The sequence below is a fragment of the Macaca mulatta genome, chromosome 3 (assembly GCF_049350105.2).
Source record: "Macaca mulatta isolate MMU2019108-1 chromosome 3, T2T-MMU8v2.0, whole genome shotgun sequence".
NCBI classification, from domain to species: domain Eukaryota; kingdom Metazoa; phylum Chordata; class Mammalia; order Primates; family Cercopithecidae; genus Macaca; species Macaca mulatta.
In genome coordinates, this window is record NC_133408.1 from 80,299,920 (window position 1) to 80,321,781 (window position 21,862).

A 21,862-nucleotide genomic window follows, 5' to 3' on the forward strand; every position below is an offset into this window, starting at 1 on the left:
TTTTTGAGGCTCTCAGGAAAGAGGAATTAAAAATCTGACATAGGCAAGGAATTGATTCTCTAGAGGGTCCATCCCATTGTCCTTTCTTCTGTTCCTACTAATAGCTGGGCTTAAGAAGTTCCATAGGAATGACTAATCCCCATTTTAGACAGATACAGCAGAATGGTTCTCCAACTTTGCTGTGCACTGGAACCACCTATAGAATGTGTGAAATATACAGAAACCTGGGTCCTGTACACAGAGTAAAATTTCCTATGTCTAGGGCAAGGGGCAAGCATTTTTATTTTTAGCGATCTTCACAGATTTAATCCATTCTCAAATTTGAGAGTTACTGCTCTTATGCAAAACTTCTCTCCCGTCACGTTCCAACACACCCCACAGATAACAGAGTATACCTTTAAACTGGACACACTGTTCATAACCATACATAAGAATCTGCATTTCAATACATGTGCTGAAATAGGACAGCAGAAAATAGTCTGACAAATTTAGTTCCGAAGACCACTTCTCCCTCCCAGGAGTCTTTGAAACTAACAGAATCTATAGTATTGATTTCCTGTTTAAACTCTAGGCAACTAGCTAAGACAATTTTTCAAAAACAAATGCCTTATTTTTGGAGCATCTATTACAAATCGTGTTATTATTGAAGGAAAATCTTCTTACTACAATCTGTATTTCCTTTCAAAATCCATTGATTCATACATTCTATTAAGCAACTTGAAACTTGAGTCATACATTCTATTAAAGAAATATTTATTGAACAGCTCACATGAAAGATTGTGTCAATATCTAAATCAGGCTCATAAATTTTAAAGAATATATATCCTACAATTAGATTTTGATTATCTTCAGATGATAATTAAATCAAGACCTAGAAGTTGAATTCTGATAACTTACCTGGATATGGAAGCTGTTGGAGACTTGAGTAGATTATTCAAAAACTGAAAATAATTATCACTGATGATTTTCCAATCCATGTTTTCTTCAAAACAAGGAGATTCCTCAGGAAAAGCTAAATGAAAAGACATTTCCTACATTAATTATAAACTGGTTATAAGAGACAAATCTAAAAAAGTAAAAAATGCTAGAGTAGTTCACCTAATGTGATTGAAAATGTTTAAAAAAAAAAGGAAAAAAAAGGACAATTAGGAATCTTTCTAATTTGACTTGTGCTTCCAGACAAGATGAAGTACCAATCACTGGCCATTGAGCAATGTAAGACACTGATCCAGGAAAGGCAGTAGATGACAGGGTGAGACTTATGATTATGCCAGCTTGCTGCTTTAAGACAGAGTCCAGGCCATGGCACAAGAAGGAGAACTGAGCCAGAGTTCAGTGGACATGCTGATTTGGGAAAAAGCTTAGACTCTGAATAACAGCTAGAAACCACAGGATGGAGTGCCAGAGAAGACTGCACAAGGCAATGAAATTGGCAGTGTGCTTCTCTCGACTATTCAGATGAGTAATAATCAACACATGCATTTGAGGAAACTACCTGAGACCATGGAAAAAATACCCAAAAGAATTAAAGGTGGCCAGGTGCGCTGGCTCATGCCTGTAATCCCAGCACTTTGGGAGGCTGAGGCAGATGGATCACCTGAGGTCAAGAGTTCAAGACTAGTCTGGCCAACATAGTGCAATCCCATCTCTACTAAAAATACCAAAAAATTAGCCGGGTGTGCTGGCGGACGCCTGTGATCCTAGCTACTTGGGAGGCTGAGACAGGAGAATTGTTTGAACCTAGGAGGCAGAGATTGCAGTGAGCCGAGATCACGCCACTGCACTCCAGCCTGGGTGACAGAGTGAGACTGTCTCAAAAAAATAAATAAATAAATAATAATAAATGATTTTTTTAAAAAAAGAAAAGGATTAAAGGTAACAGTTTCTGGTGGTCAGGACCAGGAATATACTTTGTTTCTATCAGCCAGATTGAAATAATCCATAATTCATTAGTCATTGAGTACAGTACAAAAAAAGGGTCTTGCTTCAGGAGTGGGAAGTATTTAAAATCAGACTGAGCACTTTGCCAGTCCTGCCTAACAAATCTTAAAAATGAGATCCTAAAGAATCAAATTATTTCAAGCAATTTGTTTCAAGATTATTTATAGGCATGCAAGAATAATTAGCACAAAACAACGTTAAAATTTGTAATATTTGGAATTCAGTAAAAAACTACCAGGCATGTAAAGAAGCAGAAAAATATGACCCATAATAGAGAGAAAAATCAATCAATCAAAAATGACAGCAATTATAGAACTAGCAGAAAGGAACATTAATCACATAAATGTTTATGTTATTTAGTTCATACTATTAGGTTGATGCAAAAGTGTATGGCAAATCTACTTAAAAGCAATTACTTTTACGCCAACCTAATGTATAATTTACATGCTCAAAAAAACTCACAATTTGTAAGACTGGATAAAACAAGATCCAATTGTATGCTACATGCAAGAAATGCACTTGAAATATAAGGACATAAACAAGTCACAAGTAAAAGGATGGAAAAGGCATACCACCCTAACACTAATCAAAAGAAAGCTATCAAAGTAGGTTTCACATGATAACATAATTATCATCTCATGATGATGAAAGTATCAATCAAGAACATATAACAATTCTAAACGTTTGCGAACATTACAACAGAGCTTCACAACACATGAAACAAAAACTAATAGAAATCTAAGAAGAAATGGAAAAATGTACAATTATAGTCAAGACATTTCAAAGCTGCTCAAGACAAAATATCAGTAAGGATGCAGAAGATTTGTACAATACTAGCAAGCAACTTGATGTAATTGCTGTTTATTAAAAAACTGCCACCCAACAACAACATAATACATATTCTTCTCCAGTGCATATAGAGCATTTATAAAGGTAGATCATTTTCCAGACCATAAAGTAAGTCCCAATAAACTTAACAGGATTAAAGTCCTACAAAGAATGTTCACTGGTTAAAATGAAATTAAATTGGATATCAATAACAGAAATATTTCTTGAAAATCCCAAATATTTGAAAAATAACAACACTTCTAAATAACTCAGAGACAAAAAAAGAAATCAAAAGGAAACACAGAAAGTACTTTGAACTGAATGAAAATGAAAGTACAACATGCCAGTATTTGTGGGATGCCTCTAAAAAAAGTATTTAGGGGCAAATGTATACCACTAAACACCTATATTAGAAAACAAAATGGTCTCAAATTGATGACCTCATCTCCCATGCAAAGCAATTAGAAGAGTCAGTTAAACCAAAACTAAGTAGAAAAAAGAAAGAAGAGTGGAAATCAAGGAAGTAAAAATAAAAACATTCAAGAAAAATGAATGAAATCAAAGGCTGGTTGTTTGAGAAGATCAATAATAAGACTGATATGCCTCCAGGCAGAGTGATCAAGAAAAAAAGGCACTAGTTATCAATATCATCTATGAGAAAGGTGTCGTTACCACCTTTAATTTGATTCTATACAAATTAAGAGAATAATAATAGAATACAGATTTGAAAAAAAAAAAACCCTTATGATACTAAATTGAACAACTTGAACAGCCCTAACCTATATTAAAAATTGAATTTGTAATTAAATATTTTCTAATAAAGAATCCTAAAAGCCTAGATGGCTTCATTAGTGAATTCTACCAAACATTTAAGTGAGATCCAATACCCATCCAACACAAACTCTTCCGGAAAATTGAGAATAAGAGACTACTTCTGGACTAATTCTATGAGGTTATGATTACCTATCAATATAAGACAAAGACAAATTAAGAAAAGACTACTAAAGACCACTGTCCTGCAGAAAAACTGATTCAAAATGTAAACAAAATTTTAACAAATTAAATCCAATAATAGAAAAAAGGTAATTATTTTTATCAAGTAGAGTTTATCTCAGTTATGCAAGGTTAATTTAACATTTAAAAAATCAATGCAATTTACTATATGATTAGAATTTTTAAAAAAACTAAATTCAAAAAAATTTTTTTAAATCATCTCAATAGATGCAGAAAAACATTTGACAAATCTGACATCTATTCCTGATTAAAAACTCTTGCCAAATTAGGAATAAAAGAAAACTTCCCTAACCTAATAAAAAGCATCTATGAAAACCTATAGCTAACATTATACTCAATTGCCAAAGATTAAATGCTCCTCTTCCAGGATCAAGGAAAAGACAAAGAGGTTACCTTTCATCATTTCCATTCCATATTATACTAGAAGTTATAGCCAGTGTAGTAAGAATAAATAAAAGACATACAAAAACAATTAAACCATGTTTATTCACAGATAACATGATTTATAGACAATCTGATGAAATCTATAAAAATACTAAAAAGTAAATTTAGCACGTTTGCAGGATACAAGATGAATATACAAAAATTAAATGCATATTTGTATATACATTTATATGAGCAACAAATTACTGAAGACTGAAATTTTTAAGAATCAAACAATTTATAAAAGCACTACAAGTATTAAAATCTTAGGAATAAATCTGAAAAAAAAGACGTGAAAGACTTTTAGAATGAAAACTACAAGGATTTGTTAAGGAAAAACAAAGAAGACAAAATAAATGGAGAGAGATATACCATGAGCTAGAACACTGAAAATAATTAAAAAGCTAATTCTCCTTTAATTCATCTATAAATTCAATTCAATCCTGGTTAAAAGTCCAGCATAATTTTGAGAAACTGACAAGCAGATTCTAAAATTCATATGGAAAGGCAAATTGATCTAGAACAACTAAAAACAATTTTTTTAAAAAAAAGAACAAAATTAAAAGTCTAATACTACTTGAATTTAAGCTTTACTATAAAGCTATGATAACCAAGATAGTTAATTTTGGTATAAATATAGACAAATAGATCACCGGGATAAAATAGAGAGTTCCGGAAAAGACCCACATATTCATACAACTACTTTTTGACAAAAATACCAATGTAATTCAATGGAAAAAGAATAGCCTTCATAAGAAATTTTGCTGAAGCAATTAGGTCCCCTTATGCAAAAGTAATCATAATAAACTTCAGTATATGCCTACACCACATACAAAAATTAACACAAAATGAATTATAGACCTAAATTTAGGACATAAATCTATTAAACTTATAGAAAAAAATACATAGGCAAAAATCTTTGCAACCTTGTGAGTTAGCAAAGGCTTCTTAGCTACAACACCAAAAGCAGGATCTATTAAGAAACAAAACGAAAAAAAACCGAAATATCATCAAAATTAAAATTCTGCTCCTGGGTTACTTTGTTAAGAAGAACGAAAAGACAGTCCAGAGGCTGGGAGAAAATATTCGCAAAGCTTATGTCTGATAAAGAGTTTGTATCCTGTATATACAGGAAAATTATAAACTGAATAATAAACAAATAATCCAGTTTAAAAAGTAGGAAAGATTTGAATATACAATTTATGGATAAAGATACAGATGGTATATAGGTCCATGAAAAGATAGGTGTTCAAAATTATTACTCATATAAACAAAACACACCTATTAGAATGATTAAAATGTAAAAGACTGATCATACCAAGTGTTGGTAAGAAAGTGGAGGTATTTTAACTCTCATGAACTGCCAATGGGAGTGTAAAAGAGTACAGCAACTTTAAAAAACAGTTTGTGAGTTTTGCAAAAGGCTAAGCATACAACTCCCACAAAATCAAACCACTTCAATCTTAAGGAAAAGAAAGTGTATTTCCAAACGAGACTTGTACATGAATGTTCACAGCAGCTTTACTTGTAAAGTCAGAAAGAGTCAGCAACCCAATTGTGAATTGTGTGAATGGATTGACAAACTGTGATACATCCATATGATGGAAGAGTACTCAGTGATAAAAGGAATGAACACACTACAACATGAATGAATCTCAAACTAATTAATGCGAATTAATTATGTTAAGTAAAATAAGTTAGACAAAAAAGTACATACTGCATATTTCCATTTATAAAAATCTCTAGAAAATAAAAATTCAAATACAGTGAGAGAAAGCAGAGCAATGGTAGCCTGGTGACAGGGCAGGAAGCCGGAATTGACAATAGAGAGGAAGCTTTTGGGAGTGATGAAGATGTTCACTGTCTTAATTGTAATGACAGTTTTATGGATATATGTATATGTCAACACTGATGTGATTACTACACATTGCATGCCTGTATGAAAATATTTCATGTTACTCATAAATATACATGCCTACTATGTAGGCATAATAATTAAAAAATTTAAAAAGCCCAACAGTATCAAATAATTTTTTAAACAAAGTACATAAATAAATAAAATCTTCCATATCAAATTCCCTGGCCATTGGTTGTAATGCCTCAAAATTGACACTCATTTTGGTGAGGAAGAAAAGGGTACTAATATTAATTGCATATGCCTACAATACTGTGCTAAGCATTTTACAAACATCATTTGATTTACTCTTCATAAGAACTCAGTAAAGAAAACTATGTAAATTTTTATTTTACCACGGATAAAAGTAATTAAGAATCTGTGTCAGATGCAATATTTGCTACCAAGTCCATCTGCTTCCAAAACCCATGTCAAAACACCAAACAGTTCATGTTTTATCTGTATCATAAAACTGCACTCCATAAATTTAAGTAACCATAGGATATCATATTGACTAGAATAAATGATGTCTTTGTTATACCACATTCTTATCATATGCAGTTGTTTTGTTTTGTTCTAACAGGAAAAGGAGGAAATAAAGAACGTATAACCTAATGATAAATGCGTAACAACAGCCAGTGCTTCTCAAACTTTCCTGTGCTTACAAGTCATCTAGGCATCTTCTTAAAATGCATACTCTGATTCAGTAGGTCTGAGATGGGGCCACAATTCTACATATCTAACAAGATCCAGATGATGTTGACACTGTTGTCCAGGTATCACACTTTGAGTAGCAATCATGTAAGCAAATCAGGTGTGCATGATACATGCAACACAAGCAAAAGAGAACACATAGTCTCTTGATTTACTTTGGTTAGTGTTCATCTCACCTTACCCACGTCTCTATATCATGATGAAAAATTCTGATGATACATTCATTTACTCAAAGCTATAATATTTCAAAGTTCAACATGGAAAGATTTGTGTGCCTGATGTGTCTGAGGAGACTATATCAAGCAAGTATTTGAACACTCTTCTTTCAGTTGCTACCTGTCAAATTCCACTCATTCCACAAGTTCTGGTTCAAACAACTCAAATTGTTATCTGCTCCGTACACCAGACCTCTATGCTGACATATACCTCTAAATGTGTCTATATTTCTACCAGCTTTGACTTTCTTAGGACTCCCCTATCAAGCTGTGGAATATCCAACGAAAAGAAGAGCCAAAACACCACTGAAATGAGAGTAGATAATATAAAAATATATAACCGGGGGCGGAGCAAGATGGCCGAATAGGAACAGCTCCAGTCTCCAACTCCCAGCGCGAGCGACACAGAAGACCGGTGATTTCTGCATTTTCAACTGAGGTACTGGGTTCATCTCACTGGGGAGTGCCGGACGATCGGTGCTGGTCAGCTGCTGCAGCCCGACCAGCGAGAGCTGAAGCAGGGCGAGGCATCGCCTCACCTGGGAAGCGCAAGGGGGAAGGGAATCCCTTTTCCTAGCCAGGGGAACTGAGACACACAACACCTGGAAAATCGGGTAACTCCCACCCCAATACTGCGCTTTAAGCAAACAGGCACAGCAGGAGATCATATCCCACACCTGGCCAGGAGGGTCCCACACCCACGGAGCCTCCCTCATTGCTAGCACAGCAGTCTGTGATCTACCGGCAAGACAGCAGCGAGGCTGGGGGAGGGGCGCCCACCATTGCTGAGACTTAAGTAGGTAAACAAAGCTGCTGGGAAGCTCGAAGTGGGTGGAGCTCACAGCAGCTCAAGGAAACCTGCCTGTCTCTGTAGACTCCACCTCTGGGGACAGGGCAATAACAAACACAGCCGAAACCTCTGCAGACGCAAACAACTCTGTCTGACAGCTTTGAAGAGAGCAGTGGATCTCCCAACAAGGAGGTTGAGATCTGAGAAGGGACAGACTCCCTGCTCAAGTGGGTCCCCTGACCCCTGAGTAGCCTAACTGGGAGACATCCCCCACTAGGGGCAGTCTGACACCCCACACCTCACAGGGTGGAGTACACCCCTGAGAGGAAGCTTCCAAAGCAAGAATCAGACAGGTACACTCGCTGTTCAGAAATATTCTATCTTCTGCAGCCTCTGCTGCTGATACCCAGGCAAACAGGGTCTGGAGTGGACCTCAAGCAATCTCCAACAGACCTACAGCTGAGGGTCCTGACTGTTAGAAGGAAAACTATCAAACAGGAAGGACACCTACACCAAAACCCCATCAGTACATCACCATCATCAAAGACCAGAGGCAGATAAAACCACAAAGATGGGGAAAAAGCAGGGCAGAAAAGCTGGAAATTCAAAAAATAAGAGCGCATCTCCACCGGCAAAGGAGCGCAGCTCATCGCCAGCAACGGATCAAAGCTGGACGGAGAATGACTTTGACGAGATGAGAGAAGAAGGCTTCAGTCCATCAAATTTCTCAGAGCTAAAGGAGGAATTACGTGCCCAGCGCAAAGAAACTAAAAATCTTGAAAAAAAAGTGGAAGAATTGATGGCTAGAGTAATTAATGCAGAGAAGGTCATAAACGAAATGAAAGAGATGAAAACCATGACACGAGAAATACGTGACAAATGCACAAGCTTCAGTAACCGACTCGATCAACTGGAAGAAAGAGTATCTGCGATTGAGGATCAAATGAATGAAATGAAGCGAGAAGAGAAACCAAAAGAAAAAAGAAGAAAAAGAAATGAACAAAGCCTGCAAGAAGTATGGGATTATGTAAAAAGACCAAATCTACGTCTGATTGGGGTGCCTGAAAGTGAGGGGGAAAATGGAACCAAGTTGGAAAACACTCTTCAGGATATCATCCAGGAGAACTTCCCCAACCTAGTAGGGCAGGCCAACATTCAAATCCAGGAAATACAGAGAATGCCACAAAGATACTCCTCGAGAAGAGCAACTCCAAGACACATAATTGCCAGATTCACCAAAGTTGAAATGAAGGAAAAAATCTGAAGGGCAGCCAGAGAGAAAGGTCGGGTTACCCACAAAGGGAAGCCCATCAGACTAACAGCAGATCTCTCGGCAGAAACTCTACAAGCCAGAAGAGAGTGGGGGCCAATATTCAAAATTCTTAAAGAAATGAATTTTCAACCCAGAATTTCATATCCAGCCAAACTAAGTTTCATAAGTGAAGGAGAAATAAAATCCTTTACAGATAAGCAAATGCTTAGAGATTTTGTCACCACTAGGCCTGCCTTACAAGAGACCCTGAAGGAAGCACTAAACATGGAAAGGAACAACCGGTACCAGCCATTGCAAAAACATGCCAAAATGTAAAGACCATCAAGGCTAGGAAGAAACTGCATCAACTAACGAGCAAAATAACCAGTTAATATCATAATGGCAGGATCAAGTTCACACATAACAATCTTAACCTTAAATGTAAATGGACTAAATGCTCCAATTAAAAGACACAGACTGGCAAACTGGATAAAGAGTCAAGACCCTTCAGTCTGCTGTATTCAGGAGACCCATCTCACACGCAGAGACATACATAGGCTCAAAATAAAGGGATGGAGGAAGATTTACCAAGCAAATGGAGAACAAAAAAAAGCTGAGGTTGCAATACTAGTCTCTGATAAAACAGACTTTAAACCATCAAAGATCAAAAGAGACAAAGAAGGCCATTACATAATGGTAAAGGGATCAATTCAACAGGAAGAGCTAACTATCCTAAATATATATGCACCCAACACAGGAGCACCCAGATTCATAAAGCAAGTCCTTAGAGACTTACAAAGAGACTTAGACTCCCATACAATAATAATGGGAGACTTCAACACTCCACTGTCAACATTAGACAGATCAACGAGACAGAAAGTTAACAAGGATATCCAGGAATTGAACTCATCTCTGCAGCAAGCAGACCTAATAGACATCTATAGAACTCTCCACCCCAAATCAACAGAATATACATTCTTCTCAGCACCACATCGTACTTACTCCAAAATCGACCACGTAATTGGAAGTAAAGCACTCCTCAGCAAATGTACAAGAACAGAAATTATAACAAACTGTCTCTCAGACCACAGTGCAATCAAACTAGAACTCAGGACTAAGAAACTCAATCAAAACCGCTCAACTACATGGAAACTGAACAACCTGCTCCTGAATGACTACTGGGTACATAACGAAATGAAGGCAGAAATAAAGATGTTCTTTGAAACCAATGAGAACAAAGATACAACATACCAGAATCTCTGGGACACATTTAAAGCAGTGTGTAGAGGGAAATTTATAGCACTAAATGCCCACAAGAGAAAGCAGGAAAGATCTAAAATTGACACTCTAACATCGCAATTAAAAGAACTAGAGAAGCAAGAGCAAACACATTCGAAAGCTAGCAGAAGGCTAGAAATAACTAAGATCAGAGCAGAACTGAAGGAGATAGAGACACAAAAAACTCTCCAAAAAATCAATGAATCCAGGAGCTGGTTTTTTGAAAAGATCAACAAAATTGACAAACCACTAGCAAGACTAATAAAGAAGAAAAGAGAGAAGAATCAAATCGACGCAATTAAAAATGATAAAGGGGATATCACCACCGACCCCACAGAAATACAAACTACCATCAGAGAATACTATAAACACCTCTACGCAAATAAACTAGAAAATCTAGAAGAAATGGGTAATTTCCTGGACACTTACACTCTTCCAAGACTAAACCAGGAAGAAGTTGAATCCCTGAATAGACCAATAGCAGGCTCTGAAATTGAGGCAATAATTAATAGCCTCTCAACCAAAAAAAGTCCAGGACCAGATGGATTCACAGCTGAATTCTACCAGAGGTACAAGGAGGAGTTGGTACCATTCCTTCTGAAACTATTCCAATCAATAGAAAAAGAGGGAATCCTCCCTAACTCATTTTATGAGGCCAACATCATCCTGATACCAAAGCCTGGCAGAGACACAACAAAAAAAGAGAATTTTAGACCAATATCCCTGATGAACATCGATGCAAAAATCCTCAATAAAATACTGGCAAACTGGATTCAGCAACACATCAAAAAGCTTATCCACCATGATCAAGTGGGCTTCATCCCTGGGATGCAAGGCTGGTTCAACATTCGCAAATCAATAAACATAATCCAGCATATAAACAGAACCAAAGACAAGAACCACATGATTATCTCAATAGATGCAGAAAAGGCTTTTGACAAAATTCAACAGCCCTTCATGCTAAAAACGCTCAATAAATTCGGTATTGATGGAACGTACCTCAAAATAATAACAGCTATTTATTCAATATCATACTGAATGGGCAAAAACTGGAAAAATTCCCTTTGAAAACTGGCACAAGACAGGGATGCCCTCTCTCACCACTCCTATTCAACACAGTGTTGGAAGTTCTGGCTAGGGCAATTAGGCAAGAGAAAGAAATCAAGGGTATTCAGTTAGGAAAAGAAGAAGTCAAACCATCCCTGTTTGCAGATGACATGATTGTATATTTAGAAAACCCCATTGTCTCAGCCCAAAATCTCCTTAAGCTGATAAGCAACTTCAGCAAAGTCTCAGGATACAAAATTAATGTGCAAAAATCACAAGCATTCTTATACACCAGTAACAGACAAACAGAGAGCCAAATCAGGAATGAACTTCCATTCACAATTGCTTCAAAGAGAGTAAAATACCTAGGAATCCAACTTACAAGGGATGTAAAGGACCTCTTCAAGGAGAACTACAAACCACTGCTCAGTGAAATCAAAGAGGACACAAACAAATGGAAGAACATACCATGCTCGTGGATAGGAAGAATCAATATCGTGAAAATGGCCACACTGCCCAATGCAATTTATAGATTCAATGCCATCCCCATCAAGCTACCAATGACTTTCTTCACAGAATTGGAAAAAACTGCTTTAAAGTTCATATGGAACCAAAAAAGAGCCCGCATCTCCAAGACAATCCTAAATCAAAAGAACAAAGCTGGAGGCATCACGCTACCTGACTTCAAACTATACTACAAGGCTACAGTAACCAAAACAGCATGGTACTGGTACCAAAACAGAGATATAGACCAATGGAACAGAACAGAGTCCTCAGAAATAATACCACACATCTACAGCCATCTGATCTTTGACAAACCTGAGAGAAACAAGAAATGGGGAAAGGATTCCCTATTTAATAAATGGTGCTGGGAAAATTGGCTAGCCATAAGTAGAAAGCTGAAACTGGATCCTTTCCTTACTCTTTATACGAAAATTAATTCAAGATGGATTAGAGACTTAAATGTTAGACCTAATACCATAAAAATCCTAGAGGAAAACCTAGGTAGTACCATTCAGGACATAGGCACGGGCAAAGACTTCATGTCTAAAACACCAAAAGCAACGGCAGCAAAAGCCAAAATTGACAAATGGGATCTCATTAAATTAAAGAGCTTCTGCACAGCAAAAGAAACTACCATCAGAGTGAACAGGCAACCTACAGAATGGGAGAAAATTTTTGCAATCTACTCATCTGACAAAGGGCTAATATCCAGAACCTACAAAGAACTCAAACAAATTTACAAGAAAAAAACAAACAACCCCATCAAAAAGTGGGCAAAGGATATGAACAGACATTTCTCAAAAGAAGACATTCATATAGCCAACAGACACATGAAAAAATGCTCATCATCACTGGCCATCAGAGAAATGCAAATAAAAACCACAATGAGATACCATCTCACACCAGTTAGAATGGCGATCATTAAAAAGTCAGGAAACAACAGGTGCTGGAGAGGATGTGGAGAAATAGGAACACTTTTACACTGTTGGTGGGATTGTCAACTAGTTCAACCATTATGGAAAACAGTATGGCGATTCCTCAAGGATCTAGAACTAGATGTACCATATGACCCAGCCATCCCATTACTGGGTATATACCCAAAGGATTATAAATTATGCTGCTATAAAGACACATGCACACGTATGTTTATTGCAGCACTATTCACAATAGCAAAGACTTGGAATCAACCCAAATGTCCATCAGTGACAGATTGGATTAAGAAAATGTGGCACATATACACCATGGAATACTATGCAGCCATCAAAAAGGATGAGTTTGCGTCCTTTGTAGGGACATGGATGCAGCTGGAAACCATCATTCTTAGCAAACTATCACAAGAACAGAAAACCAAACACCGCATGTTCTCATTCATAGGTGGGAACTGAACAATAAGATCAGTTGGACTCAGGAAGGGGAACATCACACACAGGGGCCTATCATGGGGAGGGGGGAGAGGGGAGGGATTGCATTGGGAGTTATACCTGATGTAAATGATGAGTTGATGGGTGCAGCACACCAACATGGCACAAGTATACATATGTAACAAACCTGCACGTTATGCACATGTACCCTACAACTTAAAGTATAATAATAATAAATAAATTTAAAATATATATATATATATATATAACCATGTAGATAAAATGAATAGAAAAGGAAACAACAGCAGCTGAGAAAGAGTTAGAAGGAAGAAAGCAAATGGACAAGGAGTATATAGCATAGAAGAGAAGGAAAAGTTTAAGCTTAAACTTCAAGAAGAAGAAATCAAAAGAAAGTAAATTTCCTTCACAGAATCCCCCAAAGTCTCATGACTTAGAGGTATAAGCATCTGACTATAAGCAGGAGAGGTGGAACTAAAAATATGCAGATGGGTTTAGATAAAATTATGAGAAGAATAAATTCTAACACATTCTCTCCATCCCAGCCAGGCATCTACTCCTCTCCTATGTCAGTAGAAAGCTAGGGATTGACTAGTCTGAAGAAGTAAAACCAGACTGACACAGAGCTTCCAGTAATAGGCACAATTGATGGTATGGATGTCACAACATTACTGGAAATAGTGGGGATTAATTTAACCCGTTATTTTTGAACAGTGATATTTTCGTCACCTCACGTTTTGTTGTTTCCCATAATGCTGGCAGTCAGTTCTATTCCTTTCCATCTGTGTGTTGTTAGCAGGTATTTGAAGAATTCTATTTTGTAAGCTTTGGAGAAATTGAACTACCTAAAAGAAAAGATGTGCAACTACGCCAATAACTGAGAATCATCTCATGGGAGGTTGGCTTACTTCCTGATTATCCTAGAATGATGTCTTCCACTTTACAAGCCATCCCCTTTTACATGGCACTTTCCATCACCATTCTAGTGCCTTATTCTTAAATATGAATGAACAGTCTAGAATCATTACAAACTGAGGAAAGATTGCACATAAAAGATCACACAAATGAAAAAAAGAAAAACCCAGAAGAAGTTAGGAATTCATACAGGGGGTTCAACTGATGGCTAACAGGAGTTCTGAAAAGGAAAAAACAAGGCAGGGTTTGAAATTACCAAAGAAATAATGCAAAAACATTTTCCAAAATGTTTATTTTTAAGTATCATACTAACTTAAGTCTTCATACAATTTCAGAATATTTGGACTAAAAAAGAATTCTAAAGTTTACCAGTGAGAAGGAAAAGGGGGTGGGGAAGCTACATTAAAAAAAAAATTAGAAATTTTATCTACGGATCTTATCAACAAGAACCTATAAACTAAAATAAAGTTATTCCCAAACTTTTTGAAGACATGACATATGATAAATAAAAATATTTATCAGGCATACTGGAGTAAATAGGGTTGCTCACAGCTAAAAGCTATCAGCTCAACCTAAAAATTTCAGACTGAGAGAGTCAATATACTGGCATATTGGCTTCAATATAACATGGTACATGAGGCAAACTAATTTCAAATTTATGTTTTTATGTCCAACTAAATTACCAATCAAAATTGAGAGGGAAAAAAAAGACATTTTAAGACATACAAACTCTAAAAATCACTTACCTACAAAGTGTTCTCTGAAAAAGTTTCTGGAAGATATGCTTCTCTAAAACAAGAGTGTAAACCAAGAAAGATAAAACATAGAATCCAGAAAACAAGCTCCAACACAGAAAAGCAGAGTAGGGACTTTTCAGGGATATAGGTAAAAGAATCACCAGACAGTAACCCCCGGCTCTAGGGGACCACAAAACTACAATTGGGGCATGAAGACCATAGAGCATTAAGCCAACAGGAAAAACAGAAGAAGTTGTTTATACAGTTATAGGTCATCTAACATTTTTTACCATGTTAATATTGTACAGATTTGGCAAGTGTAGGTTAAATTGGTGATTAATGCATAGAAAACTGTCAAATGAAAATAATGAGCCAATTATTAACTCAAGAAAAATAGAACAGTGTGCAAGAAAGAATATGTGATCCTGGTTCCCCACAAAATTAAGAAACGAACACTATTATCATTGATGTAGCACTCTAAGCCTGCAGCATTGAATTAACAAAAATGTGATAGAACTACATTGGTAAGATGTTAAAGGGGAAATATGTAAGGAAATGAGGAGCATGTAAGAGAAGCAGTCCTCACTTTACACAGTGGAAAGTCAAAAATAATAGCTCATATAAAATGTCAAGGATTAGTTGAGGAGGCATGTTAGTTAGAAATAAAAAGGTAAAAGTACTGAACTGAATGAGTCTGTCTCTTAAAAAGTAGGGTTGGAGAGGGAGGGACAGAGGACTCCTGTTTTTCATTTTGTCTTATATTTGACATCAGTGTCTATGTACTAATTTGATACAAATTAAAAACAAATTTAAAAACATAAATATGTATTTAACCTTTGAAGGCTAATTTGGACCCTTGTAACTCTCACCCATTAGTTGTGGTGCTTCTCTCTATAGAAACATAAAACAAGATTTATCTTTAAAGCACCTGGCACAAATTGTATGGCCCATGACACACCAAAGAATGTATACTTTAATGTTGATTCTATATTAAATACTTATGCAACAGCAAAATAAACTATTAACCAAGTAAACAGGCAACCTACAGAATGGGGAAAAATATTTTAAAACTATGCATCCAACAAAGGCCTAATATCCAGAATCAATAAAGAACTTAATCCAGTGAGGAGAAAACAACCCCATTTGAAAGTGGGCAAAAGACATGAACAGACACTTCCAAAAAGGGGACATGCAAGTGGCCAAAAAATATATTTAAAAATCCTCAACATCACTAATCATCAGAGAAATGCAAGTCAAAACTTCAGTGAGATATCATCTCATAGCAGTCAGAATGGCTATTATTAAAAAGTAAAGAAACAACAGATGCTGGCAAGGCTGCAGTGAAAAGGCAATGCTTATACACTGCTGGAGGAATGTAAATTAGTTTTGCCACAGTTTAAAACAGTTTGGAAATTTCTCAAATAATTTAAAACAGAACTGTCATCAACTACAAATAAAGACCCTGCACAAAGCCTCTTTCCTCTAAAAATATCCAGAAAAGAAGCCAACTGACTGTATTCAAATTACACCACAGTTAAAGAAACATCAGCTGACACAGATGAGAAAGAACCATAGCAAACACTCTGGCAACTCAAAAAGTCAGATTGTCTTCTTTCCTCTACATGACTGCACTAGTTCCCCAGCAAGTGTTCTTAACCAGGCTGACATGGCTGAAATGACAGACTTCAGAAATATGGATAGGAACAAAGATCATTGAGATAGAGGAGAAAGTTGAAACTGAATCCAAGAAATCTAAGGAATGTAAGAAAATGATACAGGAGCCTAAAAATGAAATGGCCACTACAAGAAAGAATAGAACTGATCTCATAGAGCTGAAAAACACACTATAAGAATTTTATAATACAACTGCAAGTATTCACAGCAGAATAGACCAAGTTGAGGAAAGAATAACAGGGCTCTCACACACAAAGGAGAAATAAGTCCCTTTTGAGACAAGCAAATGCTAAAGGAATTCAATACCACAAGACCTGCCTCACAAGAAATACTTAAGGGAGTGCTAAATATGGAAATGAAAGACAGTTACTAGGCACCACAAAAACAAACTTAAGTATATAGATTATTAACACTATAAAGCAACCACACAATCAAGTCTGCATAGTAACCAACTAACAACATGATGTCAGAATCATATCTGCACATATTAATATTAACTTTGAATGTAAACAGGCTAAAACTATGCATGCTGCAATTAGAAGACACAGAGTGGAAGTTGGATAAAGAAGTAAGACTCAACTGTATGTGTCTTCAAGAGACCCATCTCACATGCAATGACACCCATAAGCTCAAAGAAAAGGAATGGAGAAAAATCTGCCAAGCAAACGGAAAATGGAAAAAAGCAGGGCTTGCTATTCTAACTTTAGACAAAACAAACTTTAAACCAACAATAATTTTAAAAGACCAAGAAGGACATTACATAATGGTAAGGGGTTTAATCCAACAAGAAGAGCTAGCTTTCCTACATATATACGCATCCAACACAGGAGCATCCAGATTCATAAAATGAGTTTATAGAGACCTACAATGAAATTTACATAACCACACAATAATAGAAGGAGAATTCAACACCCCATTGACAATATTAGATCAAGACAGAAAACTAACAAAGATATTTGGGACTTGAACTTGACTCTTGACAAAATGGGCCTAACAGACTTCTACAGAACTCTCTACCACAAAACAACAGAAAACACATTCTTCTCACATGCACATGGCGCATATTCTAAAATCAACCACATTATTGGCCATAAAGCAATCCTCAGCAAATTAAAAAAATCACACCAAACACACTATCAGACCACAGCACAGTAAAAATAGAAACTAATACCAAGAAAATTGCTCAAAACTATAAAATTGCATGGAAATTACACAATCTGCTTCTGCATGACTTACAGGTAACAATAAAATTAAGGCAGAAATCATGAAATTCTTAGAAAACTAATGAGAACAAAGATACAGAAAAGAATATCTGGGACATAGGTAAAGCAGTGTGAAGAGGGAAGTTTATAGCACTAAACACCCACATTGAAAATTTAGAAAGATACAAAATTCATAACCTAACATCACATCTAAAGGAACAAGAAAAAAAAAGAGCAAACCAACCCCAAAGCTAGCAGAAAACAAGAAATAACCAGAATCAGAGCTAAACTGAAGAAAATTAAGACACACACACACACACACACACACACACACACAAAACGTACAAAAGATCAACGGGTGCACAGCTTGGTTTCTTGAAAGAATAAATAAGATTGATAGACTGTTAGCTAGGCTAATAAAGAAAAAAAGAGAGAAGATCTCAATAAACAATCAGAAATGAAAAAGGGGACATTACCACTGACCCCAAAGAATTTTTTTAAAAGCCTCAAAGACTATTACAAAACCTCTATGCAAACAAACTACATAAACTAAAAGAAATGAATGAATTCCTGAAAACACACAACTGCCAAGATCAAACCAGGAAGAAACTGGATCCCTGAACAGATCAATGAGTTCTGAAATTGAATCAGTAATTTAAAAGACTACTAAAAAGGTCAGGCATGGTAGTTCACACCTATAATCCCTGCAATTTGGGAGGCCAAGGCAGAAGGATTGCTTGAGTCCAGGAGTTCAAGACCGGCTTGAGCAGCGTAGCAGGACCCTGCCTCTACAAAAAATTTAAAAATAAGCTGGGCGTGGTGGCACATGCATGTAGTTCCAGATACTAGGCAGGTTGAGGCAGAAGGGTTGCTTGACCCTAGGAGGTCGAGGGTTCAGTGAACCTTGATTGCATCACTTCACTCCAGCCTAGGCAACAGAGTGAGATCCTGTCTCAAAAATAAATAAATGAATAAACTCACAGGTGAATTCTACCAAATGTATAAAGAAGAGTTCATACCATCCCTACTGAAACTATTCCAAAAATTGGAGAGGAGAGACCCCTCCCTAACTCATTCTATGAGGGTAGCATCATCCTGATACCAAACCCTGGTAGAGACACAACAACAACAACAAAAACTTCAGGCCAATATGCCTGATGAACATAGATGCAAAAATCCTCAACAATATATTATCAAACCAAATCAGCAGCACATCAGAAAGCTAATCCACTACAATCAAGTAGGCTTTATCCCAGGGTTGAAAATTTGGTCCAACATATACAAATCAGTAAATGTGATTTATCACATAAACAGAACTAAAAACAAAAACCACATGATCATCTCAATAGATGCAGAAAAGGCTACTGATAAAATTCAACATCCCTTCATTTTAAAAACCCTTAACAAACTAGGCATTGAAGGAACATACCTCAAACTAATAACAGCCATCGATGAAAAACACACAGCCAAAATCATATCAAGTGGGAAAGAGCTAGAAGAATTTCCCTTTAGAACTGTAACAGGACAAAGATGCCTACTCTCACCACTCCTATTCACCATCATACTGAAAGTCCTAGCCAGAGCAATTAGGCAAGAGAAAGAAATGAAAGGCAGCCAAACAGGAAAAGAGGAAGTCTCCAAACAGGGATAGTTTTATCCTTGTTTGCAAGATGATACAGTCCTATACCTAGAAAAACCCATAGTCTGCCCCAAAGCCCCTAGATCTGATAAGCAACTTCAGCAAAATTTCAGAATACAAAATCAATGTACAAACCAACAACATCCAAGATGAAAGCCAAATCAAGAGCACAATCACATTCACAATAGCCACAAAAAGAATAAAATACCTAGGAATACAGCTCACCAGGAAGGTGAAAGATCTCCTCAATGAGAATTAAAAAACACTGCTCAAAAAAATCACAGGTGATACAAACAAATGGAACAACATCCCATGTTCATGGATAAGAAGAATCAATATTATTAAGATTGCCATATTGCCCAAAGCAATTCACAGATTCAGTGTTATTTTTATCAAACTACCAATGGCATTCTTTACATAATTTGAAAAAAAAGGTATTTTGAAATTCATATGGAATCAAAAAAGTGCCCAAATATCCAAGGCAATCCCAAGCAAAAGAGCAATGCTCTACGGATTACATTACCCACCTCCAAATGATACTACATGGCTACAGGAAACAAAATGACATGGTACTGGTAAAGCAATAAAAATAAAAAATAAAATACATATACCAGTGGAACAGAATAGCGAGCCCAGAGCCCAGAAATAAGACCATACACCTAAAACCATCGATCTGTGACAAAGTTCACAAAAACTAGCAATACAGAAAGGATTTCTTAATCAATAAATGGTGCTGGAATAACTGGCTAGCCATGTGCAGAAGATTGAAGCTGGATCCCTTTCTCACCTCATATAAAAAAATCAAGCAAGATGGATTAAAGATTTAAACGTTAAACCTAAAACTATCAATATCCTGGAAGATAACCTAGGCAATATCATTCCACACATGGGAACAGCAAGATGAAGATATCAGAGTTATTGCAACAACAACAAAAAAATTGACAAATAGTACCCAGTTAAACTAAAGAGCTTCTGCACAGCAAAAGAAACTATCAAGAGGGTAAACAGACACCCTACAGAATGGGAGAAAATATTTGCAAACTATGCATCCAACAAAGGTCTAATATCCAGAATTTATAAAGAATTTAAATGAATCAGCAAACAGAAAATAAACAACGCCATTAAAAAGTGGGGAAAAGACATGAACAGACACTTTTTAGAAGAAGACATGCACATGGCCAATAAGCATATGAAAAAATACTCAACTGCATTAGAGAAATGCAAATCAAAACCACTATGAGATACCATCTCACTGCAGTCAGAATGGCTATCATTAAAAAGTCAAAAAGTAACAGATGCTGGTGAGGTTGTGGAGAAACCATAACAGTTATACACTGTTGGAGGGAAAGTAAATTAGTTCAACATTGTGGAAAATAGTGTGGCCATTTCTTAAAGAACTGAGAACAGAATTACCATATGACCCAGCAGTCCCATTATTCTATATATACCCAAAGAAATGTGTACCATTCTATCATAAAGACACATGCACGCATATGCTCATCACAGTACTATTCTCAATAGCAAAGTCATGGAATCCACCTAGGTGTCCATCAAGAGTTGATTGGATAAAGAAAAGGTAGTACATATACCCCCAAGAAACACTACACAGCCATAAAAAAGAATGAAATCATGTCCTTTGCAGAACATGGGTGTAGCTGGGGGCCACTATTCCCAGCAAATTAATTCAGGAACAGAAAACCAAATACCACATGTTCTCATTTATAAGCGGGAGCTAAACACGGGGTACATATGAATATAAAAGTGGCAACAATAGAAATTGGGAGCTAAAGATTAGGGAAAGAGGAGTGGGTAAGGGTTGAAAAACTAGCTATTGGGTACTATGCTCACTACCTAAGTGATGGGATCATCACATACTGTCTTAAGTATTAATTCCTTTAATATTACGAAACTTATTTATAGATGAGGAAACTGAAGGGATCTGCCACCAAATCACATGGCTAATCTGTTGCAAAGCCAAGATTGGAAACTAATTAGTCTGATTCCAGCATTCAAGCTCTTTACCACAACACTACTCATGCTGAGAAAGCTTCTCAAGGCTGAACTGCTGAGTCACAGGCACAGCCTTTCTCACTCAGAGGTTAGTGACATGACAGCTTTGAATTCTAAATTGAAAAAAAACATTTCTGTATGTAGCAGACTAGACTGTTGTAGTCCAACTCTTCCACTAAAAACATCCAGAAAAGTGAGAACAATATTTGTAATGGGTTTTAAGGCATCAGAGAGCCACTGAGGCACTGGGAATTTGTGTGCTAACATTACGGAAGAGAGAAGACAGGAGAGATGAAGTCCAACATTTGAAGCTACTTTTCCACTGCGGGCAATTGTTTCCAAAACAAAAATGAGGGAAGAGAGGCTGAGAAAATAATGACTTTCAAAAGTCTCACAAGACTAGGAA

The 21,862-nt window shown here is 36.4% G+C and overlaps 1 protein-coding gene across 1 annotated transcript in view; it reads right to left on the minus strand.

Moving 5' to 3' along the window:
* Positions 1-21,862, minus strand: part of ABCA13 (ATP binding cassette subfamily A member 13) — a 513,939-nt gene that overhangs the window by 413,483 nt on the left and 78,594 nt on the right. Inside the window, exon 16 of the mRNA XM_077997982.1 lies at positions 898-1,012. Within this exon, the coding sequence (XP_077854108.1) occupies positions 898-1,012 (115 nt within the window). The remainder of the gene's footprint in view (positions 1-897; positions 1,013-21,862) is intronic.